This window comes from Phocoena sinus, chromosome 14, assembly GCF_008692025.1.
Source record: "Phocoena sinus isolate mPhoSin1 chromosome 14, mPhoSin1.pri, whole genome shotgun sequence".
Lineage (NCBI taxonomy): Eukaryota > Metazoa > Chordata > Mammalia > Artiodactyla > Phocoenidae > Phocoena > Phocoena sinus.
Window position 1 is genome coordinate 78,176,974 of NC_045776.1, and position 27,957 is coordinate 78,204,930.

At 47.9% G+C, this 27,957-nt stretch overlaps 1 protein-coding gene across 1 annotated transcript in view; it reads right to left on the reverse strand.

Annotated features, from left to right (window-relative positions):
* The window catches only part of KSR2 (kinase suppressor of ras 2), a 327,436-nt gene that overhangs the window by 155,969 nt on the left and 143,510 nt on the right, over positions 1-27,957 (reverse strand). The window contains exon 4 of the mRNA XM_032602629.1: positions 12,266-12,450. Within this exon, the coding sequence (XP_032458520.1) occupies positions 12,266-12,450 (185 nt within the window). The remainder of the gene's footprint in view (positions 1-12,265; positions 12,451-27,957) is intronic.

Below are 27,957 nucleotides of genomic sequence, written 5' to 3' on the forward strand. Positions count from 1 at the left end.
AAAGCAGCCCTTCCTTACCTCCTCCAGCTTCTGGTGGTGGTGGCCATCGATCTTGGGAGCTCCTTGGTTTGCAGCAGCATCCCTCCAATCTCTGCCTCCATGGTCACATGGCATTCCCCTTGTATGTTTCTGCCTTGGTGTCCAAACTTCCCCCTTCTTAGAAGGACACCGGTCATATTGGATGAAGGGCCCATCCTGCTCCAGTATGACCTCATCTTAACTGATTATGTCTGCAATGACCCCCTTTCCAAATAAAAGCATATTCTGTACTGGGGGCTAGGACTGCAACATACCTTTGGGGGGATCTCAATTCAACCCATAACAGATCCACCTGTCAGAGAGCGGAAGATGCCACCGAAGGGAAGGGTAGAAACTGCACAGGTGAGTCAGTGCGGGAGCCTGAGGTTTAGAAGCTTCCCTCAGCACTGAAATTAAACCCCAGATACTAAACTAAAATCCCAGATCTGGCTCCAGCTCGCCTTGCCAGTCTCACCTCTTTTTCTCTGCCTTGCCTCATCCACAGGCTCCTGGGTTCCTGAAACCTGTCCAACGCTTTCAGCCTGGGCTGTTCCTTCTGCCTTAAATGCATGTCCATCCCATTCGTCATCTGGCTAACCCTACTTAGCCTTCAAGTCTCAGCATAAACAGCCCTTGCTCATGAAAGTCTTCCTTGGTTCCCTGGCTTGACTAGGCATCCCTGCTCTGCCCCACCCCCATCATCGCGCCTCTGGTTTAATTTGCATAGCATCCTGGACATCCACTCTACAGCTCTCATTACCACCGAAATTGGCTCATCTCTGTCTCCCCCGGCAGTCTGGATGTTCCGTGAAGATGGAGATCTTGAATGTCTATACATCTCCATATCTCTGGTACCCACACAGAGAGGAGGCACTCTGAAATATTTTTGGTTGGGTGGACAGATGCAGGAATGGCTCTTGAAGAGATCAACTCAAAAGTTATACTGTTGGAAAAGCCATAGCTCCTGAATATTTTCAAAGTTCCTTCCGACACGCCAGAGCTGGCTTTGTAGCATAAGGGAAAGCAGAAAAGCGCTCTGGACCTCAAGGTAAACCAAGTCCTGACCCCAAGTCCTTCCTCCCTCTTGGTAACCCTGAGAAAGTGCGTCACTTCCCTAAACCATGCTCTTCTTGTTTTTCAAAGTGAGAACATCAGGGTTGTTACAATGAATACCACACCCCCTGGCACCTTAGTGCTAAGTGCATTCTGGGGTTGGTGGGGGATGGGAGGGTCTTTTTAATTCATCACTGACACGTTGGCCTTGGGATGAGTGGACCCAATCAGGAATCAGGAGTTTGGGAAAACACCGTCTGTCCTAGAGCCTTGGGTTCCCACTCAAATCATCATTTAAAGAAATTTCCAGGATAGCAGCTCCAAACTGAATTTCAAAGACGTGTCTCAGAGGCCACCACTGAGGGGACTCGGGGATGGTACACAAAGCCCCCTGATGGACATAACCCAGAACAACTGCCCTTTCAACCTGCTGATTCATATACTGGGGGTTTATATAAGCTTCTTTTTGAAGAAGGGGTTTTATTGTTCAATAATATTAATAATCAACCTTTAAAACTCCAGTCTAGAGAAAGGATTCCTGACTTGAATTTTATAGAAATTTAATAAATGGGAGACTGCTTAGAGTTAGCCACGTCTGTTTCTAAGTAAGGACACTATGTAAAAAACAATCACCCTCTATAATTACCCATCATTTCACTTTAAAAAGGACATTTAACACCAAAAAGTTTTGATGGATGTTATCTCAAACTAAAGGGCTGTTTATTAAGTTCACTAACCTACTTCATGGAAACACAGTTTGTTTCTTGTCCTTTTTTAAAAATCTGGCTGGAAGCCAGTTGAAAACAGCCCCAGGCCCTAACCCTCCTCTGGGGGCTGGACTCTGTGACATAATTCCAAGGGAGCTTGTTCAATACCCAGACTCTGGGCCCAGCCTCAGAGAATGGGATGGGAAAGAGGTTCAGAGGCAGCTGACCCATTAGCGCCAGCATTTAGGAACTGCAGGGTTTCCTCCTGCTTAAACCTTAGGTATGGGGTCAACAATTTGATTCTGAGACTTCTGCACAGCTCCTGACTTTGTAAGCCCTTCACAAGCACTGAATGAATGAATGACCCAGGAGGGGAAAAGCAGATATTTGAGGCCCTCTGGACAGCTGTCCAAGTCTCCTCATTGGCGCTGTCCCCATAGCCTGATCTGTCTGTCATCCGCCCCAGGAACCACAGTCCTGTCTGTATTTCACACCTGTCTGCCCACCCACTTCCTCCACCTCTGCAAATGTGCATTCAGAGGCCTGTGCTGACGCCTCGGTGCCCACCTGGCTGAAGATGCAGCAAGGAGACCAGATAATCTGGCAGTAATCAGTGTGTTAGCAAGCAGGAATGGCAGCGGTGAATCACGGCCCTGGCAGGACCCCAACACCTGTAAATCACATGGGATGACGCTGCAGACCAAAACCTGTCTTCTATTTATATCCAGAGCTTGAGATGAGAAGAGAAAGTTTGCAGCACCTACACTGATGACATAGGTGTTCAGAAAATCCTACAAGAGCTTACCTCCGCCTGTCTAGGATAGCTTCTGAATACGCTGGCCACTCCCGCTGGATCGGTGATTCTCGGCCCTGGCTGCACATTGCAATCACCCGGGGAGCATAAAAAGTACTGATGCCTGGGCCTCACCCTCCAGTGGCTCTGATGTCACTGGACAGGGTTGCAGCCTGGGAATCAGAATTTTGAAAAGCCCCCCTCACCCAGGTGATTGGGATATACAGCCAAGGTTGGAACCACCGGGCTAGAAGTAGTTCCTTCTTATTTCACAGCCAGCTGGAAGTCGACGGTGAAGGGGAAAAGAAAGATTTCTGACACCCTCTGAAAGTAGGAATCTCAAGTAGACAGAAAAGGAAATAAAACTCATCAAATAGGTTCATTCTCTTTTTCTGAATTAGTAATTGTTCATCTCCCTAGCTACTCAATGAGGAGAGAAACAAGTGAGAGCATGAATCACAGGTACCCAACCCATCAATCAGTGGCTTTTTATAGGGGCAGTTGTTGCTCTTGCCTGCTCAGCATCTCTGTTCTGGGAGTTACATCATCCAGGTGTTCCTTGGAGATCTATTCCCCTTCATCGCAATCCAATTGGTTCAGTGGGGTTGATGCACTTAGATCTATAAAGATGGAAGCCTGAAGCAGCCAAGGGTCACCATGAAGGGAGAGCCTAACTGAGAATGACACCCATAAGGAGGAAAGCAGGACTGTGAGATGGGAGAGAAAAAGAACATGGCTTGATGACCCTGAGCTCCTGGATCCAGCCATTCCTGAAGCCCTTGTTTATGTCTAGATTTTTTTTCAGTACCTAAACCAGAAAGTTCCCTTTTATTTGCTGAAGCTGGTATGTGGTGGGTCTCTGCACCAGAAAAAGCCCTGACAAATGCAGTCTTGGAGGTCTCTAAGCCAGGTACCCCTCTTTCGCCAATAACCCTCACTCCTTTGTCCAGGTTCTGTGGGATTTCCAAAAGGACGAGAAACTGGGTACCAAAGGGCTACCGCCTCTGTCCAGATGCCTGGATCCCCCACACCATACATCTGAATTAAGTTCACATGTGAGCAGAGGCTGTTTGTCCTTGGTGCAAACCTCGATTTATAGTCTGCCTCCCCATCCAATGCCCATGGAAACAGAATCCCAGACTGCTCAGAAAGGGTTGTGAAGGGGCAGTCACCTCAGTGTGGATCAGCTGGGCTGTGGGCATGGCAGCCCCTGACAGGAAATGGGGCCTTGGAGAAAAACGTTGGTTTCTCATGGGGACCAAGCGGCCTCATTAAATAAGGTGAGTGGAGAAGCCTCACCAAAAACCACACTGCTTCAGTTCTGTGTGTGTGTGTGTGTGTGTGTGTGTGTGTGTGTGCGTGTGTAACATATATAACGTATATGTGTTATATATAACAGATACACACATTAGTAACATTGTATAAATAGTCATTGCTGACACTTATTGCCTGCTCACCATGTGCCTGGCCCTGTGCTAGCAGTTTACAGGCGTTCTCTCATTTAATCTTACAACTGCCCTATGAGGGAGACCCGACCGTTCTCCTAACTTTGCAGATGAGAAACTGCAGCTCAGAGACCTCACTCACCCGAGGCCTCCCAGCCAGTAGGGGGCAAAGCTGGGCTCTGAAACGCGGTCTTGTTTAGCTCTGAAGTCTGAGCCCAAGTCAGCCCACTGCCTGTTTTGTAAATAAAGCTTTATTGGGACACAGCCCTGCCCCTTCGGTTACCTAAGGCTGTGTTCACGACACTATCGAAGAGTTAGTCGTTGAGACTGTCGACTTGCAAAGCTGGAAGGCAATATTTGCTCTCTGGACCTTTACAGAAAAAGTAGCTGAGCCCTGGCCTAAATATTCACAGCGGCTGCTGTGGTTTCCAGGAAGTGCTGAGGCTAAAGGCGGCACGGAAATGCCGGGATTTCCCCAGGCCAGTAGGGATGGGGGGCTGTGACAGGACCCCCTGAGGCCTAGGAAGCAGCCTGTTCTTTGGAGAAGGAGGACGCTTCCTACTCAAAAGGAGTAACAGATAGGTAAAATGCCTGGGATGAAAATTAGAGTTATCAGAGCTACACCCTAGAGCAGGACAGCCTGTGTGGCACTTGAGTGACAGGAAAGGTCAGGAGGGGAGCCCGGGAGCACAGTCCTGGGGATGAGAAGAAGAGCAGACCCTACGTCTGTGAAAAGAAAAGAAGTAGCAAAGGACATGTCGTTTATGGCAGGTATGGGCACAAGGACCCTAACAGCCCACAAGGACTGATACACTCAGTATCACACTTTACACGTCAGGAATTCAATCAGTAGTGATGGTTCCATTTAGGTATGGTGGGGGGTGGACTGATGTCCAGCAGCAACCAGGGAGGACCAAAGTTGACCGAAACCCCAACGCTGTATAATAGTATCGATGACCACAGCAACACAGGTGATGCTTCCTAGGCACCAGGCACGGTGCTCAGCATCCTTTTATTTCATCCTGATAACCACTCCACAAGAAAGGCCTATTAGGCCCATTTTGAAGATGGGGAAACTGAGGCTCAGAGGTGTTAGCTAATAAATGGCAGAAATGAGATTCAAACCCAGGTTTGTGTAACTCTCAATTCCGTGCCTGGCTAATGCCAGGATGCTACGGCTTCACCTTGAGAGTGGAGCTGAGTCTCCTCCTGGAACCGGGGGTTAACCTTCCCTGGCAGGTTGTGTGCTTCCTGGAGACCCCCCAGGAGTGTCAGAGGGATAGAAAAGAAATTCCTTGCCAGGGATCACTGAGAAACACAGCCCAAGGGAGACACAGAAAAAGGAAAGGGTTGCCTGTACAATAGGGGAGACATGGCCCCACTATCTTGGATCATGAACTAATCTGGCCAGGAAGAAGCTCCTCAAAGCCCCTGAGGACAGGGACCCTCGTTAATCATTTTTACTCTAATGGACACTGATTGTCAGCTTCCCCAGCATTCATGTTCCAAAATCCTCCATTTCTAAGCCCAAAAGTAAAGATCACAGCCCAGGGTTAAGCCAGTAAATTTCCATCCCATTTCCCTGGCCCTACCAGTTGGTTCAGAGGTGGCATGTGGTCACGCTGGTTGACTCAGTGAATCTCAGACTTAAACAATCTCATTACTGTGGACCAGAAGAGGGAAGGGGCTGAGACTCCTAAGGCCATATCGCCACCACATGGAAAGCCTAAGGGTGAAGCCATACCTGGAGAAGAGCAGAGCTGAGAGATATGGAGTCCTGACATGAACTGAGCCCCTAGATCCAGCCAAGCCTGAAGCTCATGCAACCCCTGGACTTTTCAGCTACATGTGCCAATAAATGACCTCGACACTAAAAAAAAAGCTCAAGTTTGTTTACTGTCACTTGAAACCAAGACACATGTCCATACTACCACCATCGTACAGCGATAAAGACCTGCTTATTTTCTGATTAACAAAATAGTTTTTGGCAGTTTTGCTTGGGAGCCTGCTTCTCTGGTCAGTTAAAGCAGGAGAGCCATCCGTAAAATCCCAAAGACTACATCGAAGTCTAGCAACTTCAGCTCCTGCCTCAGTGATGCCCAAACCAGCCAGCTCTACAGCTCTGGAGGGCAACAAGCAGAATCCTCTCTCCTTTCCTCTCTAGATCCTGAGTGGCTGAAGGCCCACAATGCTGGCCACAAAGTGAATGCTCAGAAATGGTACTGTCCGTTCAAAAATACTTATCTGTGCAGGAGGGGTTGTTACTAGGACAAAGGCACAATCAGACACAGGTCCTGATGACAGGGAACGGGATGCCCGTGCCGCCAGTGTGTACCTGACTGAGAATCAGGGCTCACTCCAAGAAGCACAGATGCACCCCCTGGCTCCTAGCACCAACCACTTGCCAACCGATTTTTGCTGCCACAATTCCTGGTGGGAGCAATCATAACAAAAGGTCTAAGGTTGCCCATTGCATGCTGAGCCCAAACTCTTTGTGCTAAGGCAGGAATTCCAAAATATACGGGCCGACCAGAGAAGAGGGAGTTGATAAAAATCCAGCAGTAGGGGCTTCCCTGGTGGTGCAGTGGTTGAGAGTCTGCCTGCCAATGCGGGGGACACGGGTTCGAGCCCTGGTCTGGGAGGATCCCACATGCCGCGGAGCAACTGGGCCCGTGAGCCACAATTACTGAGCCCGCGCGTCTGGAGCCTGTGCTCCGCAACAAGAGAGGCCGCGACAGTGAGAGGCCCGCGCACCGCGATGAAGAGTGGCCCCCGCTTGGCACAACTAGAGAAAGCCCTCGCACAGAAATGAAGACCCAACACAGCCATAAATTAATTAATTAATTAATTGATCCAGCAGTAGCCTCACATAAAACATACATACCTACCTGCATGCACTCCCCCGACACGCACACACACAGCACCAGTGCCCCCGTACAAACAAAACATGTCATCTTTTAAATGAAGGCACTGTTTCCCTCCTCTCGGGCACTTTCAGTACACTTTCAGAAGCCTCAGTTTTGCAACCATCTTGGTGTAATGGAGGGAACCATTAGTTAGGCCCCAGGAGACCTAGGTTCAAACCCCAGCTCTGTAATCCTGGGCAAGTCCCTTCCACTCTCTGGCCTCAGTTTCTCCATCTGTAAAACGAGAGCTTGCACTCAGTGATTTTTGAGGCACCTACCAGTTCCGACCTCCATGGTTCTAGAGCAGAGGTTAAAAACTGGGAACCCCAAGACCAAATAGGACCCACAAGCCCATGGGGTTATTTAAACGGGTTCACGTATCATTGAAAGATTTTTCACTGGCTGCTTACATTTTAAAACTGGGAGTCTTCTCATAAACGTCACGGTCTCTGACTTCTTTTGAAAAAGTCAAAGATCTGGCAGCCCTGGGCCCACAAAGAGGGTCTGCACAAGGTAAAACACAGCACCACTTACACAGAAGTCCCGCCAAGACTGCACGGCCTGAGTCCAACCATGAGAAGAGATCAGACAAACCCACACTGAGGGACATTCTCTAAAGCAGCTGGTCCCTGCTCTTCAGAAATATCAAAGTCACAAATGACAAGGGCTAAGGAACTGTTCCTTGACAAAAGCCCTTGACACAACCGCTAAATGCAGTAGGTGACCCCATACTGAATCCTGCGCCAGAAAAAAAAAAAATGCTCTAAAGGACGCTATTGAGACAAATTGCTGAAATTGGAAGATGGTTAGATGACAGTCTTGATCAGATAAGCTGACTAAATCTGGTAACTCTGTGTGGTTATATAAGAGAGTACACAACCTAGCCTCAAATGGTCCACCAAAAGGAGGGAGGGGGAGAGAGAGAGAGAGAGAGAGAGGGGGAGAGAGAGAGAGAGAGAGAAATCAGGGTTGGGGGCAGGGGAACTGGAGAGAGGAAGCAAATGTAAAGAAATGTTAAAAACTAGTGATTCTGAGTTTAAGGGGTACAGGAATCTTCTGTATTGTTTTTGCAACTTTTCTATAAGTTTGAAACTATTTCCAAAAGAAGCTTTAAAAAAAATGACATATAACCGAGTGATGCTCAAATGTTCACATGTAAAATCCCCTGGAGGGCTGGTGAAATAGAGAATCCTAGACACTCCCCAGGGCTTCTGATGCAGCGGGTCTGGAAGGAGGAAAGTAAGCATCTGCATTTCTCACGAGCTTTCAGGTGGTGCTGCTCTGGGACACGCTTTGAGCACAACAACCTGGTACAACCTAGTTTAAATTGTGGAAGTGTCCACCAGAAGAAGCAGACACAGAAAGGGTTTTTTAAAAGCAGGATTGGGGGCTGCCCTGGCGGCGCAGCGGTTGAGAGTCCGCCTGCCGATGCAGGGGACATGGGTTCGTGCCCCGGTCCGGGAAGATCCCACATGCCGCGGAGCGGCTGGGCCCGTGAGCCATGGTCGCTGAGCCTGCGCATCCGGAGCCTGTGCTCCACAACGGGAGAGGCCACAACAGTGAGAGGTCCGCGTACCTCAAAAAAAAAAAAAAAAAAAAAAAAAAGGCAGGATTGGGAGAGGGATGGTGCAAGGAGCGAATGTTTCATTATGAAACTTTCTGTGTCATTTCACTTGTTCCCAGGTGTATATATCTGAACGCCTGTAAAGCACCTACACCAGCACCTGCCTGGCAAGGGCAGAAGGTCAGTACGTGTTAGCGACCTGCTGGTTTCTGAATATAGCAAAGATGCCAGGTGACACGGGACACGGGTGCTTCTTGTGTCTCCTGGGTGAGGGCAGTGGGAGCAGGCTTTCCGCTGGCTCATTCTTGGGGAGAAAAGTCCTTCAGGTCACTCCAACAGGATATATGTTTTCCCCTTGGAATTGCCACCACTGAATCAGGTCAGACACAAATTTCTCAAAATCTCTCCTGATTCGGAGATGAGAATATGGTTCAGGCAGCCAATTTTTGTCAAGACACACACTCCTCCTACCCCTCTTCCAGGCGGAGGGAGGGTAATGAACCTTGGTCTCAAGGATCATTAAACCGCAATATATAATCACCCCTATCCGGAGTCTCTGTACAGCCCTCCCAGGGCCTGGCTCCTTGGGAGGCCACAGCTCGGCTGCATCAGTCTTTACTGCTACCTGCTGCTGCCACCCTAACAAATCAGGCTTCTGACTCAGCCTCAGGGCACAGGAGGCGGGGCCCTCAACTGAGGGTCAGGTACCTGTCGCTGTGTCTCCAGGACAAAGAACAGGAGTTGCTTGGAGAAGAGATGAGAAGAGGGCATGGTGAGCTGGGGCGAGGCGAGGGCATGCTGTCTTTCAAATACCTGGTGAAGGACAGCATTTCATAAGATCGGGGCCTCGTATCAAACTCCAGCGGGTGCCACTGGGGCCAAGGTGGGGATGTCCAGGTATCATCAGTCACTTGCTGGCTTTTGTAGCTGCTGCCCTGAAGCGCTCAACCTCCCACCCCCAGGCAGCTAATAAACTCCCAGAAAACCGCAGGTGGCAAAAGTCCCCCATCATTCCTCACCTTCTACCAAAGATGTTCAGGATGACATCTTTTGGCCACGTTCTGCAGCTGCCTGGCCCCCACAGGAACGGCTACCACCTGGCACGGTGGGTCCCCGAAACATCAGCACCAGAGTCCGGCGGGGTCATAGTTTGCCAGCCAGCACGGGTGCTGATCGCTGGGCAAACACAACGCTCTGGTGAACAAGAGGCATCCTTGGAGCAAGGCTGGCCCCCACCATAAAATCCCCCAACTAAGCAAGGGTGCCAGAGAGAAACCTTGAACAAGTGAAGCTCCCTACTTGTTGAGCAAGCAAGTTCCAGTGGAGACAGCGTGGCCATTTCACACCCCAGCACTGCAGACGGGCGGATTCAGAATGACTGCAAACTCCACCTCCTTCCTGGCCTGTGACCTCGGGCCGGTTACTTAAATCTCTCAGCCCCAGTTTCTTCATCTGTAAAATGGGATCATAATAGTACCTACCTGATGGAGGACTTGAAGCTTAAACAAAATAACAGAAGTAAATTGCCTCTCCTGAACTGATGAGGCTTGGGGCATTGGCAACGCACAATAAAAGCCATTGCTATTATCACCGCCATTTGCATCACTGTTACAAGCTATCCCGTCCCATAATGTACAGCAATAGCTCCCCGAGCTACCCTCTATTGAGATTCAGTGCTCTGAGCTCTGGCCCCTGTGCTAGGAAATTTACATGATTTCCTCATTTTGTCCTCACTACATCCTTGCCGGGTAGAAACAGGCCCACGGGGTTCAGGGATGTGCCCAAAGATATGTCAGCCATCACTTAGTTGCTACAGACCCCGAATCACTTCTGCCAGCCAGTAATGCATGATGCTGTAGGTGGCATTTTTTTCATTCTGAAGAATCTTCTTTATAGGGATCACAGAGGCTACCTAAGTCAGCTGGGATCAGAGATGCCCTCCAAGGAGCCAAAGACACACAGCTTATTGGACCAAAAGTGGTCCATGGGTGGAGGGCATCCAATCAGATACCACGGGGGTAACATGGCATGCATGAAGGCAGCATGGGATAAATCAATACAGCGAGGATGGAGAGGTGAGTCCGTGGTTCTCTACTTCTCTGGGAAGCAGGCTCACTCCTGAGTCAGCATCTTCCACACTGAGCAGCCGAGTCTAATACCTTATGTTTCGTCCATAGCTAACCTTAGACACAGATTCCTCAGAAGCCAGGGCTCCTTCACCTCCCTCCCTCCCCCTGTTTGTCACCCCCAGACCAAGGAAGGAGGGTGAGCCCCAAGGAGGTAAGTGCTTCTTGCAGCCCATCCGAGGTGGCTAGGCACCCCAAGGGTCTAAGACTCGGCCACTCTGCAGCTGGAATCTTCCTAATGCTGACTCCAGGCATTACCATCAGGGGTAACAAGATGCAGGATCACCACCCTTCACAGCACAGCCAGAGCCACAGCTGACTGTGACAAACGGGCGGACAGACTCAGACTGGCAGGGACACAGCCTCAGAGGCTCCCTTGGCTGGGTCATGGGAGGAAGGCTGGCACTGGGGCCCAGAGGCAGGAAGTTCTCCTCTGCAACTCAGAGTGACATGAGATCGGGACTGTAGGAAGCATAGGGGAGCCGGTGCCAGCAGCTGTGTTCTCCCAACAGCCCTGGCCTGGAGACTCCAAAATCAGCATTCTAAGTGAGTCAAAAGATCTGCCTAGGAAAAGCCACTTTGCATACTCACTGGGTAAGCCTTAGGGTTTCTAAGCTCCGGAATGGACCTGCGTGGAGTCTCTTATTGTACAGTTGGGGAAACTGAAACCCAGATAGAGACCGGAAGACGGGATGCAGGTTAGATTTGCATTTGGATTCAAAATCTACAACATGGGCAAGATCACTGACCTTCTGGAGCCTCAGTTTCCTGATCTGTAACATGGGAATAATCCATCTGTACCACTGATTGTTGCAGGAACTAAATGATATCACACATGTGGGTGAGTAGCACATACTGGTGCCCAGTCAACAACACTTACCATCTATCAGAGAATCAACATGTGGACACAGTCTGGCTGTATTAAGGGCAAGGGGTTATTTCCTACAAATTCTAGCACCCCCTCCTCTTCCTGAGTTCCCAGGCAATAACGTTTTTGTCTTGGCTGGCGGACTGGTTGGGCTTTTTTCAGGGGCTCCCCTCTGACCACATCTGTGCCTGTTCAGCAAAAGGGGCCTCTAGGCAGAGAAGATTAAACACCTTCAGAGACCTCAGCTCTTGATCACCAGAAAGTTCCATTTCCTTTCCCAAGAATAACCCCTTTGCTGCAAAATTCATGGGAGCAGAATGTAAGCCACTCCAGGCCACGCTCAGCCCGGTTTGAACCCAAATCCATCTTTGAGATGTAAAGGTTATGCGCATTGACCCGCGGTGGGGGAGAAAATTACAACATTGAATCAGAGATGCCTTATCCACAGTGGCCAGGAAAAATCCTGTGACCGGACTGCTGAGAAGCAGAGGAGAGCAAAGGCTGATGTTTCCTTTAATGCCCTGCATGCTTGCTTCCCGCTGTCATCCCTACACACCTGCAGGCCTAAAAAGAGGAGGCACATGGGACCAATGACAACAGCCTCCCAATTATGCCCCCTTCTCTCCGAAACCATCCCCAGGGGCATGAGTGGCACAGGTGGAGGTGGCAGGCGGACCGTGGATGAGGCGTGTTCCGCGTGCACTTCCCGAGTATTTTCGCGGAAGAAAGAGAAGAGAGTGCGCCCCGGGCGCGGAGGGCAGCAGGCGCAGCTGCCCGGGACTTACTTGAGGAGAAGTTGGCCTCGGAGTGGACGGGAGGGGTGGAGGGCAGGAAGGGCGCGTGTCCCACAAAGAAGGAGCGGAGCGAGCGCTCTGACAGCAGCGGGGAGCGCTGCTGGGAGGGGATATTCTCACAGCTGCCCACGCTGCTGTGGATCTTGAGGTTCAACGGCTTGCTTTTCTTCTTGGCTCTGAAAGGGAGACAGAAAAAAGAAGAGAGGGAAATGTATCCCTAGCACACACAGTGAGAGCGGGGGGCCCCAATCTCCTTAGCGTGGCACCCAGTAACCACTCCCCACCTCCATCTGGCCCTGCCACCCTCTCCGGCTCCCTCCCACTGGGCTCCAGCCACATACTTTGTGCTCCCTCGCACTGGGCTTATGCACTTCCCACGGCCTGGGAAACCCTCCCCTTCTTTGTCGGGTCAAGGCCCCATATGTTTTTTTACAACTCTGGTGTCCTCTCCTCCAGGAAGCCTTCCTTGACACCCCAGTCCATCCCAACCAGGGTTGAGTGTTCTTCCTCCAGGAAGCCTTCCCTGATACTCCCCCTTTCCTCCTAGCTTGGGTTGGTGTTCCTCCTCCATCCTCCTAAAATATTCTCTCTATAGCTCTGTGGCTGCACTTTCCTATATTTTCCAAACTTGTTCTTTTAGGCTCTGTCTCCCAAGTGGACTGAGGGTCTTTGAAGCCAGTGACTCTGTATTGTTTGTTTCTCCATCTTTGGCAACCAGCACAGAGCCTGGCACGCAGTAGGTGCTCACGAAATGTCTATTAAATGATCGATCTGGATGAAGACGGCCACTCATAACGCTGCATTTTAACTCTCCATCTTCCAGGCCTTTGAGCTCCTTGAGGGTCGGAACCTGTGGTTTTTGTTGTTGGAGCTCTCAGCCCCTAGCTCGGCCCCAGCTGAATAGAATGTACCTCTTGGGCTGGTTCTGAAACATTTCTCCCCTTCCTCAGGAGTTTAGGTGATCAGTTGAAGAGAGTTTGCTCCAAAATTAACCTCACCACCTTCCCCGCAACTCCCCCAGTGCCCTGTTCAGGTGTGGCCAGGTGTTGGGCGCCCTCTTGTGGCCAAAGCAAACCTGCCTCGGAAATGTTCACAGATCCGGATGGAGGGCCCAGGAAGGGGTGTTCATTTAAGACTAGAGGCCTCCCACACAGGCAGCCTAAAAGTCACCCTCTCCAGGAGTCTGCTGCCCCTCAGCTTTAAGGAGTTCACGTGTGCCTGCAGAGTTGCCCCCCGTGGTCGCTGCACCGGCAGCCAGGAAGGCGCCTCCTGCTAGAGCAGCACGCGCTGGCCGGCTCACCCCAAACCGTGGCTGCAGAAGAGCAGGCAGCGGGGGTGGCGGCGTTTCATCCCACACGAGCGTTCAGTGGTGGAGAGTCACAGAGGCGTCTACACAGAGGGAGTGCAATGTAGGAGTTACACTCGCAGGCTTTGGGGTCAGGGAGTCTGGAGCCTGGGTCCTGACTGTGACCTCAGGAAAGTGAACTCACCTTTTCTTCGTGCCTCAGTGTTCTCACCTGGACGATGGGGGAAACCACAGCACCTACCTAAGAAGGATGGATGACGATTCTACGGGATCATGTGCTTGGCACGCGGCCCGGCACAGAATGAGGGTTCAGGTGACCTGATGTTAACATCACTATGACCAGGTTCAACTGGCTGTCTGTAGAGCAGGGGCTTAACCTTGAAGAAGCCAAGCCATGTTTTTCACCTGAAACATCCAGCAGCTCCCTCAACCCACCACGACCCTTGGCAGATGAAGAGGATGCAGTCAAACCCTGCAGCAATAGGTACCGTGATGATCTCCCAAACACAGATGGCAGCCTTGAGGCACTGGGCCACTAAGTGATGAGGCCAGATCCCTTATGCAAGAAGAACCAAGTCTATATGTAAAACATAACTAATAAGGACCTACTGTACAGCACAGGGAACTCTTCTCAATACTCTGTAATGACCTATATGGGAAAGGAATCTAAAAAAGAGTGGATGTATGTATATGTGTAACTGATTCACTTTGCTGTACAGCAGAAAATAACACAACATTGTAAATCAACTATACTCCAATAAAACATTTTTAAATAAAATAAAATAAATAAAAAGAAGAAGGAAGTCTAACCCAGCACGGGTGTAATCGTAGCTCAATGCTGCTGCACTCATGGCCACAGATGGAGCAGAGAAGGAGTGTGTATAAATAAATGTTAGTTGGACAGATGGATGGATGGATGGATGGATGGGTGGATAGAGGGGAAAAGGGTGAAAAATGGAAGGATGGAATGAATGAAGGACAGAGAGGATAAGAAGATGAAAGAATGGGATGGCAAATGGATAGAATGAAAGAGAGAATGAGAAGATGGAAGGATGGAGAAGGGGAGGATGGATGGAAGGAAGAATGGATGGATGGATGGATGGAAGGGTGAAAAGGTCAAAGGATGAAAGGGTGATGGATGGATGGATGCAATGAAGGAGGAGGGGATGGTAGGATGGAAAGATGGATAGAAAGAAAGGAGGAAGAGAGGATAGGAAGAAGAGAAAGTGGGAGGATGAATGGCTATTTAATCAGAGAAAGCGGAAGGAAATTCTATATCGCTTCCCACCCACCAAGAAAGTCTTTGTAGACAGGACGTAGGATTCACCTTTACCATCTGTGCTCATTACCCAGACATGCTTGGAGGGGAAAGCAGACACAGCCGACTGTGTCTGACGACTGTGGCCGTGACTAAAATTTAGTGGCTATTTTTCAGTATATCCTGCAGATGCCGTTAAAAGGAACACCCTCTCCATGATCTTCACAGATATTAGATGTCTATTACATAAATGTATTTTTCTGGAAATGGGGCCAATTCTGGGGAAAGCAGCAACATGAAACGCTGGCACGGGCAGCTCCATCCTCTGGGGCTGTATCAGCAGTGGGTGGACATGCCGCTTTCTGGACGGGCTCTCTGGCATGGCAGGCTGGACCACAAACTGTACCTAGGAAAATGTGCTTGTTTTACCAGGGACAGCAAAGGCCTAGTCCAACGCTGGCATCTAGCAAAGTTCTTCCAACCGTCCTGATTTGCGTAGCATATTTGAACGAAAAGGATCCTGAGAATTGTCACCTCTTCACGTTGGTTCATTACTTTCCATCTCCAGCCCACAGTTCCGGACCAAGCCACCTTCCTCCCTCACCTAAGCTACTGCTGCTGCCGCCTCTTAAAATCCTAATCCCACTTTTGTTTCCCTTTGCTCTGTTTTTTTTGTATTGAGGTCAAATTCACATACGGTTAACCGTTTTAAAGTAAACAACTCAATAGCATTAAGTACTCACAGTGCTGTGCAAACACTACCTCCATTTAGCCCCCCAAGTATCTTCCCCATCCCCAAAGGACACCCTCTGCCCATGAAACCATTACTCTCCATTCCCCTTTGCTACAGCCCCTGGCAATCACTAATGTTTTCTGTCTCTAAGGATTTGCCTATTCCAGGTATTTCATATAAATGGAATGAATCATCCAATACGTGACCTTTTGCGTCTGGCTTCTTTTACTTAGTGTCATGTTCTTGAGGTTCATCCATGTTGTAGCATGTATCAAAACATCATTCATTTTAATGGCTGAATAACACCATCTGACTTTTAATTCTTTACAATGTATTTTCTACCCAGCAGTTAAAGTGATGTTTAAAAATGGTACATTGTATCATGTCACCCTCAGCTTAAAAACTTCCAAAGGTTTTCCATTGTTCTCCCTTCCCGTGGCTTACAAAAGCTTCATAGCACCCTCAGCACCCTCTCTCCAACTTCTTTACCGTCACCTTGTCACCCTCTGACTCTGGTCATCTCCCTGGTCCTTGACCACACCAAGTTGTCATCCACCTCAGGGCCTTTGCACATGCTGTCCCTCTGCCTGGGGCGCTATTCCCCATCCTGTTAGTGGAGACCTACTCACCTTTAGGCATCACTTCCTTAGAGACACTGTCCCCAATCCTCAGAACTAGTCAGATCTCTAGGCTACATGTGCTCCCAGCACTATGTGAATTCTGCATTTACTTATGTGGTTACTGAATGTCTGTCTCCCCCATGGCCTGTGCCCCCCACACACAAGGGAAGAACCTGTATCCCCAGCACCTAACACAAAGCAGGCACGCCACAGTGGCAAAGCCAAGATCAGATGCCGGGTCCACAGACTCCCAACCACGTCTATGTGCCCCAGCTCAGGCTAGGACCTGACATCCTCCATCTGGGGGGGCGGGGGGGCGGGGGGCGGGCAGGGAATTCTAAAGGACCGTGTCCCAGTTTCGATCTGTGAGTCAGGAGGACTGTTTATCAGCATCTTCCCAGTTAATTCTCAAATATGGGCTCCTTGAGGGCGGAGATGCATCTTATTTCTTTCGCCAGCCTCTGGCCACCTGTGTGTGGATCTGGCGGACAGCTCTGTACTCATAAGGCTCCTGATTGATGCCCATTTGCCAGCTAGCCTCTCAGAGCCTTTATCACAAAGGTTGCCAAGGGAAGCCCCAGACTGATGCTTAGACTTTGCACCGTTTCCTCTCCCCAAAGTCTGCTGGATTTTGAGCTAAGCCGAGCCGCTGGCTCACACGGCCCCTCAGCTTCCTCAAGTGTGGGGTTGTGTCCCCTTGCACTTGAAAGCCTTCACCAGCCAAACCCCTCAGCATATCATTAACGGGGTCTGGGGCATCTGGCCCTGCCGACTGGCAGGAAATGACAGCGCTGGGAACAGGCAGGCTCCTCGCAGGCATGGCAGGAGGACAGGCACAAACACACATTCTCACACACCACCTTGGGCAGCAAAGTGCTAATCCAGTAGCCATTTCCCCAAACAGGAAAAAAATGCCCGCTGGTCTAACCCGCAGTTGCGTGAGCTGCCCCTCCCCCTCAAACTGGGCCATTTAAATCCTTTGCAGTTGGCCTGATCTGATTACCCAAGAGGAGACCTCCAGGAAAGACCCTTTTCAAAACCAAAGAATAACACCAGTTCTTGGGTGAAAGGGGGTAGAGGTGGGGGGAGTACTTAGGGACCCTCGGCTCAGCTGCTCAAGCGTGGGGAAGGAGGAGGTTTGGAAAAGCCTAACACTGGGAGGATGTTTATTGAGAATCCATTGTGGTCCTTGGCCACAGGCAACAACCCTCATTTCTGGCTCAAGCATGCCCAGAGCATGACAAGAATCAACAGGGGCCCTGGCAAAAAAAGGAGCACTGAGGAGTCAGCCAGACAACAGAAGCTGCATTTCCCCAGGTGTGGAGGAACAGGCAATGCTTTTAGATGAGACATGGATGCCGTTTTTGTATTTTAAAATTTGAAATATTGATTTTGTACGCCAAGTCCATAATTTCATGCAGTTATTTCACAGTATACGGCCTTATGTAAAATACACTAAGAAGAATTAAAAGAAGAGGAAGAAAAGGAAAAGAAAGAAGGAGAAGGAAAAGAGGAAGAACAAAGGAGATGGAGGAAGAGACACTGGCTGAAAAAAAAATGTCAAATAAATTCTAGTATAGGTCCCACCAGAGTGGCTAAAATAGAGTTGACAGTACCAGATGTTGGCAAAGGATACAGAGCAACCAGAATTCTCATAAAATTCTGGTGAGACTGTGAATGGGTACAACCATTTGGAAAAACAATTTGACAGTATCTACTGAAACTGAACATATGCTCTGACCCAACAATTTCATAAGGTATTATGTCCTTAACCAAAATGACTGCCCATGTCCACAGAATGACCTGTGTAAGAATATTCATGCCAATGTCATTCATATGGGCAAACACTGGGGAAAATCTCAATGTCCATCAATAGTAGTATGGATAAATACATCGCAGTATACTCGTTTATTTGACTACTGCACGACAATGAAAAAGAGGAAACTACTGCTATACTACAATATGGCTGAGCCTCAAAGATACAGTGTTGGGCCAAAGAAGCCAGCCACAAAACAGTTCTATGTTGTATGAGTCCATTGTGATTCCATTTACATTGAGTTCAAGAACAGGCAAAACTAATCTATGGTGAGAGACCCCAGAAGAGTGATTTTCTTTGGGGAGGTTACTGACTGGAAGGGGAACCAAGAATCCTTCTGGGGGCTGGACATGTCCTCTGTTTTGACTGGGTGAGTCACCTGGGTGGATTGATAAATAAAAATGCATCAAACTGTACACAAAAATTGTGCACTTTACTTCTGAATTAAACTTATGCCTTACAAAAAGTTTTTTAAAACAACAGTATAAAAAACAAACAACCCAATTAAAAAATGAGATTAAAATTAAAAGATTTGGGCTTCCCTGGTGGCGCAGTGGTTGAGAGTCCGCCTGCCAATGCAGGGGACGCGGGTTCGTGCCCCGGTCCAGGAAGATCCCACATGCCGCGGAGCGGCTGCGCCCGTGAGCCATGGCCGCTGAGCCTGCGCGTCCAGAGCCTGTGCTCCGCAACGGGAGAGGCCACAACAGTGAGAGGCCTGCGTACCGCAAAGAAAAAAAAAAAATAAAAGATTTGAATCGACATTTCTCCAAAGAAGATATACAAATGACCAATAAGCCCATAAAAAGATGTTCAGCATTACTAGTCATTAGGGAAATGCAAATCAAAACCACAATGAGATGCCACTTCACACCCACTAAGATGGCCATAACCAAGAAGTCAAAAAATAATAAGTGGTGGTGAGGATATGGAGAAACTGGAACTCTTTTCCATTGCTGGCGGGAATGTGCTGCAGCCACTGTGGAAAACAGTCTGATGGTTCATTCCTCAACAAGTTAAACGTGGAATTACTATCTGACCCAGCAATTCTACTCCTAGACATATACCTAAAAGAACTGAGAACAGGTGTTCAAACAAAAACTGTACACAATGTTCACAGCAGCATTATTCACAATAATCAAAAGGTGGAAACAACTCCCATGCCCATCAAAAAGTGAATGGATACACCAATTGTGGTCTATCCAGACAATGGAATATTATTCACTATTATGAAGTACTGATTCATGCTACAATGTAGATGAACCTCAAAAACATGAGCTAAGTGAAAAAAGCCACATGCAAAGGCCACATATGACGATTCCATTTATATGAAATACCCAGACTAGGCAAATCTATGGAGACTAAAAGCAGATTCGTGGTTGCCCAGGGCTGGGGGCAGAAGGGGAGATGGGAAATGACTGTTTAATGGGTCTGGGGTTTCCATCTGAGGTAATGGAAATGTTTTAGAACTGGATAGTGGTGATAGTTGCACAAGATTATAAATGTACTTAATGCCATTGAATTGTACACTTTAAAATGGTAAATTTTATAGGATGGATAAACAACAAGGTCCTACTGTATAGTACAGGGAACTACATTCAATATCCTGTGATAAACCATCATGGAAAAGTATATGAAGAAGAATATATATGTATAACTGAGTCATTTTGCTGTACAGCAAAAATTAAACACAACATTGTAAATCAACTATACTTCAATAAAATTTAAAATAAAAATGGTAAATTTTATGCTATGTGTATTTTATATAATTAGAAAAAATAATAGCAATAAAAAATAATAGCGATACATGAAGCATATTTCTCCCCCCTCCTAGCTGTGTGACCTTCATCAAGTCACTTAACCTCTCTGAGCATCAATGTCCTCACCTGTAAAAATGCCTAATAATGCCTCTACCTCACAGGGTTGTATGAAGATCCAATGAAATAATGGACTTCAATGCCTCACAGAGTACCTGGCACCTGAGCTAGGGAGCTCTTCTCACATTTGTCCCTTGCCAAGAAATTTCTTTTCCTCTAGACACAGACTGAGGCTCCTTATAGGCGAAGTCTGTCCCATGTGGAAGTAGGTCAGGACTCAATATCAAGAGAAGATGGATAAGTATCCACAAAGAGGACCAAAGAATTCCTCTTTACTCTGGACTTCTTGCCTCGGGAGAAGCACATGAAGGTCTGAGGACAACACTGACCCATCTCTGGGGTGATTGACACCAGACGGGGAAGGCATGAACCCTCCTGGAAGAAGGGCAGTTACAAAAGGATTTTCAAAGGCATCCAGAGAAAAGGCTCAGCGAGGAATGCTTGCTCAGGGCAGCCCTTTCCCTCCACTGTGTTCTTCCTAGGACCCCTCTAGGCTCTCACCGTCAGTGCCTATTATATGCTAAGGGAGTCCCTTGGCACCACTCAGATTAATTTTATCACTAAAAGAAGAGAAACACCCACTGCCTCTGACAGAGTAGTCACTAGGGAATGGACTTGAGACTGGTTACTTTATGAAATTCTTATTCTAGTGGTGTACTAATTTCCTCATTTGCTCTCTAGAATATTCTAGAACTAGAATATAAGCCCCATCTCAATCTTGTTCACCACTGTGAATGCCTGACACATAGTGCCCCCGAAATTATATTCTGGAAGAATGCACAAGTGAATATTATCACCAAGCTTCATGGGCAGTTCCATTTTACAGATGAAGTAACTGAGTCCAGAGAGCACCAGGATTCAAACTCAATTTGTCCAAAGCCAGAGCCCAGATCCCCACAACTACGTGTGACACCGTTCCAGTCCAGCACCAGGGAGGGGGTTTTCCCCAAAGCTCAGGATCCTGGACCCAGACATCTTCATCACATACTAGAAGTTAGGGTTCAAGGGTTCTGTAAAGGAGACACATGTGGGCTCCTTCCCACCTCGGTCACACAGAGATCTGGACTGGGGAACAGATTCTTGCAAAAACCAAAGCAGAGTTTCCCCAAAGTATAAAACAGCACTGCTAAGGTGCCAGAGAAGAGATGCCGCCTGCCTCTGTCCCACCAAGCCCAGCTCCCAAGACACAGGATCTGGCTTGGGAGGAAGATGGTTCCCAGGTCATGGAATCTGGTTTGGGGGTAAATGTGGCTCTTAGGAGTGATCCAAGTAACCTCCAAGGGACCTCTGAAGTGTGCAGGCTGGTTTTCTGTGGATGAGGACAGCAGACAATACAATAATGTGCTCATCAAGACCTGGGAGTCAAACAGTCCTGGATGGAGGTCCCACTCCCCCTAGCTGTGTGGTCTTGGGCAAGTTCCTTCCCCATTCTGAGCCTTTCTCCTTGTTTTTCAAAGAGGGCTATCACCGAGGTGTGGAAAGGATCACACAAGATAAAAGGGATCTGTGAGGCGTGAGGCCCGGCACCATCCTCTTGGATGTGTACAAAACAATCTGTATTGTTTCCAGTCAATTTCCTACTTCATGAAGGCACGTGACGTCAACTCTGTTTTCCCTGCCTCTTCTTACCTCGAATGAGCTCTACCTCAGCTCTTCCATGCCTTCACTCTCCTAGAACCCTATCATATCTTCTCTCTGGCACATCCTTAAAGGCTCGGCTCGAGGATGACCAGCTCTGATCCCTCCAGAACCATCTGCCTCTATGTTGCCATCAACAGCTCAGCACGTGCATCTGTGTCATGCCCTGAGCACTCGCTGCAGTCCAGACACCAGCCCTGCACACACAGTAACTCACGTGATCCTCCCCACAGCCCTGTGGAGAAGGTTCTACGGTCATACCCATTTTACAGATGGGAAAACTGAAGCTCACAGAGATGATATGGCACTTCGTTGCAAATTCGGCACAGGCCACCCAAGCACACTCTAAGTGTAATGCACTGTGTTAGACACCACGGGGCATAAAGAGGAGCCCAACCTCTGTTCTCAGCGGCCCCACCTTGTGTATCACTTCTGCACCAGTACAGACCTGGCCAGAAAACAGGAGTGTGCTCCACACCTGCTTTATGGCTGGTCACCAAAGCACAGCAGGAACCTCAAATTCAGGTGTGACCCTCCAGAAATTGTCTTTCACTGAAAGTAGGTCATCCAGGCTGCCTTGTACCCTGGCTGGGTGTGCAAAATGTAAGAAACCCTGAGTTATGCCTGGGGCATTGTTCTCCCTTTGTACTCTGGGAAGCTGCCTGCTGGTCTGAACTGGGCAGATCCAGCCAGATTCTTCTAGCCCAGAGGTTGACAAACTATGGGCCAACGGTGGCCAAATCCAGCCCTCAGCCTGTTCTTGTAAATAAAGTTTTATTGGAACACAGCCATGCCCATCCATTACACATTGTCTGTTAATTCTTTAGCTTGACAACTGCAGAGTTAGTTGCAGCACAGACGGTATGGCCCACAAAAGGGCCCTTTACCGAAAAAGTTTGCCAATCCCTGTTCTAGACTCCCTGTCCACAGATGTTAATCACAAAAAAAAGATAAAATTTAAAAATCCTGACGAGAACCAGAGTCTGCTTGGGATTTATTTTCCCTCAAGTGACAGCGTCTGTCTTGACCTTTGCATCTAAATAATGAACACTCTGCCTTCCTACTCCCTTCTCTCCCTGTGGCCCAGTCATGGTGGCCTGAATCATCCAGGGTCAGGCAGTGGCCACATCCCTGAGTGGTAAGACTAAAGCCCTTTGTCTAAATCTGTGTTGTTCTATACAGTAGCCATAGCCACACGTGGCTACTAAAATTTAAATTCAGTAAGATAAAATTTTAAATTCTGTTCATCAGTCTCAAATTGCCACAATTTAAATGCCCAAAAGTCACATGTGGCTGCTGGCTACCATGTTGGACACAGCAGGTACAAGACATTTCCATCATCACTGAAACTTCTTTTGGACTCTGCTGCTCTAAACAACCCTGTTCCCAGCGTTACAGGGTGAGGTGATCACTGTTCTGCTCTCAGAGCATCTGCTCCAGCTCATCTCTCCTCTCTGATATTCACCCTTCCTCTCCCAATAGTGAAATTAAGTGCTTCGCAAAAAGACTGGAAATAGCTAAAACATGCATCACAGGGGGCTGGTCCATTGAATGGTATTAAATGGTAACTCCATTTGATGGAGCTGTGTAGGGATTTAAAAGAATCGGGATAGCGAGAACACCAACATTTATTATTAAGTGAAGGAAAAGGCAAAACAATGTAGACAATTAGGTGCAGATAATTACTGTTTGATTCCACTTATACGACATACCTAGAATAGCCAAATTCATAGAGTCAGAGAGTACAGTGGTCGATGGCAGGGGCCGGGAGGTGAGGATGGGGTGGGGAGGGGGAATGGGTAGTTAGTGTTTAATGGGGACAGAGTTTCAGTTTAGGAAGGTGAAAAATTTGGGAGATGGATGATGGTGAGAGCTGCACAGCAATGTGGACGTCCTTAGTACCACTGAACTGTACAGTTGAATATGGCTAGGATAGTATGTTTTATATTATGTGACTTTTACCACAATAAAGAAACATTAAAAAATAACAAATAAATAAACAATGTATACAGTATGACCTCATTTGTGTTTTTAAAAGATATATATTAGGGCTTCCCTGGTGGCATAGTGGTTAAGAATCCATCTGCCAATGCAGGGGGCACGGGTTCGAGCCCTGGTCCGGGAAGATCCCACATGCCGCGGAGCAACTAAGCCTGTGTGCCACAACTACTGAGCCTGCGCTCTAGAGCCCGCAAGCCACAACTACTGAGCACACGCACCTAGAGCCCGTGCTCCTCAACAAGAGAAGCCACCGCAATGAGAAGCCCGCACACCGCAACGAAGAGTAGTCCCCGCTCACCGCAACTAGAGAAAGCCCGCACGCAGCAATGAAGACCCAATGCAACCAAAAATAAATAAATAAATAAATAATTTTAATTAAAAAAAAGATATATATTAATGAAAAACATGAATCCAATAAATACTCCTAGAACAATGAGGTGCTGGACTCTAGCAATGAAGGAGGCAGACAAGAGCCACGCTTTCCCTGGGCTGGTACCCTGGTGAGGGTACAGACAAACAGATGAAACAATAAGGGAATACTGGTTAATAATAAGAGCTACATGGAGAATTAAAATCAGAGGGTGTAGTGACTGGGTGGTCGCGCCTCTCTGGGGACATGGCATCTAGGCTGAGACCTGCATGTCGAGGAGAAGCCAGACTTACAAAGATCTAGAGGGAGAGGGGCCCAGGCAGTGAGGGAAGGTCAAGGCCAGGGCAGGTCACCTCACAGTGAGGGAGGAGAAAAGAGACAGTGGGGCCACTGTGAGGAGAGGGGGTTTGATTGTGAGAGCGATGGGAACCTGCTGGAGAGGTTTAAGAAGGAAGGTGATGAACTCTGATTCTGTTCTTAAGAGATCGCTCTGCCCAGTGAGTAGAGAATTGACCTGTGGTGGAAGCAAGAATGGGATGAGGGGATCCAGACAGGAGGCTGTTGGAGGCCCCCAGGCAAAAGATGGTGGCGCCTTGGACCAAGGTCTCAGTCATGGAGGTGGAGGGAGAGGAGGTATTTGGACTCAGCTCTCCCAGGACTTGCTGGCCGATTCAACGTGAGGAAGGCGAGAGGAAGAGACGGGAGATGCTTCCTAAGTCGGTGTGCCATACGGACCCCCAGTCTTAGATGGATACACTCACGTCTAAGGTTATAGGAGAGGCAGTTGGCAGCCTGGAATTTCCAGAGTAGGTACTTTATTACTTTTAGACTTTCCTTTGCCTTTTGAACTTAGTAACAGGAGTACTCTTTTATAATAATAAAAGATAATCTTTAAATGACATACTGTATTTTTTGTTTGAATTTCTCTTTTTTGTTTTATTGAAATGAAAAAAAATACTCTAGAAAACAGAGGTATGGTCATGGAATACTGTGCTCAATTGTTACTTAATATTTCAAGGATGTTTCATTATTTTTTCAAATTTTAAATTGAAGATCAAATTTGAGACGGGTTTTTGTTTCCCAGATGGCTGCTACCAGTCAACTAGTAACTGGTATCTCAGATTTAGTTGACAGATATTAAAATGTGGTAGTTTATAGATTCCTAGAAATTAAACATATCTATGTTTAATTATACAATATTATGTTTTTATATAATATTAATTATATATAATATTATATAAATTGTATGGATCGTATGTATTTTTATATTATATATTATACAAAATTAAACATATATGTTTATACTCTTTATATTTTATATATGATATATAATTAAACATATATGTATACTTTTATATCTTTATATATTACATGATATATAACTAAACATATGTATACTTTTGTATCTTTATATATTATATATAATTAAATGAATACATTATATATAAATATATATGTTATATACGAACATATATATATAAATATGCACTTGAAAAACATAAAATGTCTTAAGCACAGATACATAATATTTTTTTTTTAAGGTTAAACTTTGCTCAGTAACAGATCAGCTCTCAATATCCAACAGACTTTCTACTAAGACCTGATTTCGGGAAAGAGCAAACTGTCCTCATACACACATTCTCCTCCCATCAACTAAGACACGCTTCAGATCCGGGATGAGTACAGGAGACAAAAAAATGATCAGGAGAGGAAAGGAAAGATGTTCCGGTTGCAGAGGTCAGCAAACTTCCGGTGAACAGCCAGAGAGTACATATCTTTGGCTTCACAAGCCCTATGCTCTCTGTTGCAATTACTCAACTCTGCCCTTGTAGCGCAAGCTCAGTCACAGACAACAGGTGGATGAATGGGCAGGGCATGTTCCAATAAAGCTATCCATATAAATAGGCCCTGGGCCAAATGTGGGCCGCAGCTTGCCCACCCCTGTCCTAGTAGGGTCTGGACTTACCTGAAGGTAGGAAAATTGAAACAAACCAGCCCTTTGGTTTGTTTCAACCTTGAATCCCACTTTCCATAGCCTGGCTCACCCCAAGAGCTTGCCACCTGGACTTTATTTGGTGTTTTTCCTTTCTTCATCCTGACTCCATCCCTCCTGGGTTTAGCTGGGTCTTGTCATAGATCCTAGACATTTCTTCAGGCTCCAGCCACAGCTTTGGAATACACATCTGTTTTTCTAATTATTTGATGAACGTGGACCTGTCCCACCCATCTGGAAGCACCAGAAGGACAGGGAGACAGGGATCGTGTCTGACTTGCTCTTTGTGGATCCCCAGGGCCCAGTACGGGGCCTGGCATATAGTAAGAGCTCAATTAATGAAATGAATGCCTGGAAGTCCAAGTGAGCCCACTGTCTCATCACGTGAATGTTCGGGGGCTCCTCCTGAAAGTGATTCGGGGTCAGGGGTAGCCTTCCAGTGCACCCACTTTGCCTTGATGCCAGGGGTGGGGGGGCACCAGGCTGGCACCCACCCTATATATTTATTTCTAATCGGAGGCATTTGCTGCATGGGGTGGCTGTGGGAGTAGTTAGCCTGCAGGAAAGGTAAGAGCCCGAATCAGCCATCGGGTGGGGTGGGGGGGCAGGGTTTGAGTTCCAGTACTTATGGGACTGCTGATGTCAGCACTAAGATTGGTCTCGCTGAGATGCTGCGGGTCAGACGCTGTGTTCCGTACACATTATCTCATTGGACTTGGAACGATTATTACCCGCATTTTCCAATGAAGGTAACTGGGGTTCTCCACAGCTAATGTACCCAAGACACAACTCAATAAAGGCTCAGAGTGTGATCACAGATTTAACTGACTTCAAAGCCAATTCCTAATTGCTTTGTCAATTCCACTGTAGCCGATGGCTTATATTCTCATTTTACAGCGGTGCCTGTGCAGACCTGGAGCTGTCCAAGTTGTTGATTTCAGGGCTGGCCAGGGACAACCAGTTTTACACTTGCAAACTGGGCATCTTGCTGGTCTCCGCCAGTTTCTGACCTGGACACGGACAACACTGCTTCTGCCCCACGGAATAATCCAGAAGCCCACGGCTCCCTCTCCAGCCTCCCCCACCCCATCTGAGCTCACCCAGACAGCCATCCTCAGTTCTGCCTTCCAGGCCTGATCTGCGCCGGCATCCAGGCCCACTGATTTTCCTGCATCCCTGTGATTAGGAACTAATCTTATACTTTTGTTCCCCAACCCATAAATCAGTTACAGACCAAATATTTACACAGGCCATCATTTCCGACCAAACCAAGGCTCATGACAGCGCTCATTATTAAAAAGGATGACTGATTTTAGGCAGAGATTTCACAAGCATGTGGCTGGATGTTTTCTTTCAGGTTTCCTTCCCCCTCCCCTGGCCTGAAGAAAAGACAATTTCCAAGATAAATTCGTACAAAGGTCTGCTCTTGCTGTCTCCTTGGGGCCAGTAGGATGTGGGCAGGCTTCCATAAGTCCAAAAAGTGATGGCTGCTCTTGGCTTCTTCTCCCTTCTCTTGGTCTCCCCCTGGTCAGGGAATCATTTAACTAAACATCCCCTAAAATCAGAAACCCTAAAGGAGACAGAGAGGGAAAGGGTCAGGAAGGGGAAACTCGGCAGCATCACTACCCCCAGTGGTGACACCCACCCTACTGGGGGTAGTGTGGCCTGTCCAGGGTGACCCCGAGGCGGGCCATGTGCTAAGCTGTTAATATTGCTGGGTGGGGAAGCAGGAGGCCAAGTTCCTGACCTGGCTCTGTCATTACTTTGCAAGTCACTATGGCCTTTGAGGCTGGTTCCCTTTCCTTTCAAAGCAGGGATTTGCTAAGTGGACTCTGTCCGTTTCCGGTCCAGGTATCTTGGCTCTCATCGTGACAGCTGCCATTCATTAAGCCCTTACTATGAGCCTAGCCTAGTGCTAAGCACTTTATAGGTATTAGCTCATTTTAGTCTTTAAGATGGGCATCATCCACTCCAGATGAAGAAACAGAGGGTCAGAGAGGCTAAGCCACTCACTTGAGGTCACACAGCATGTAAGGGGCAGAGGCCAGGACTTGAAATTTGTTCTGTCTGACCT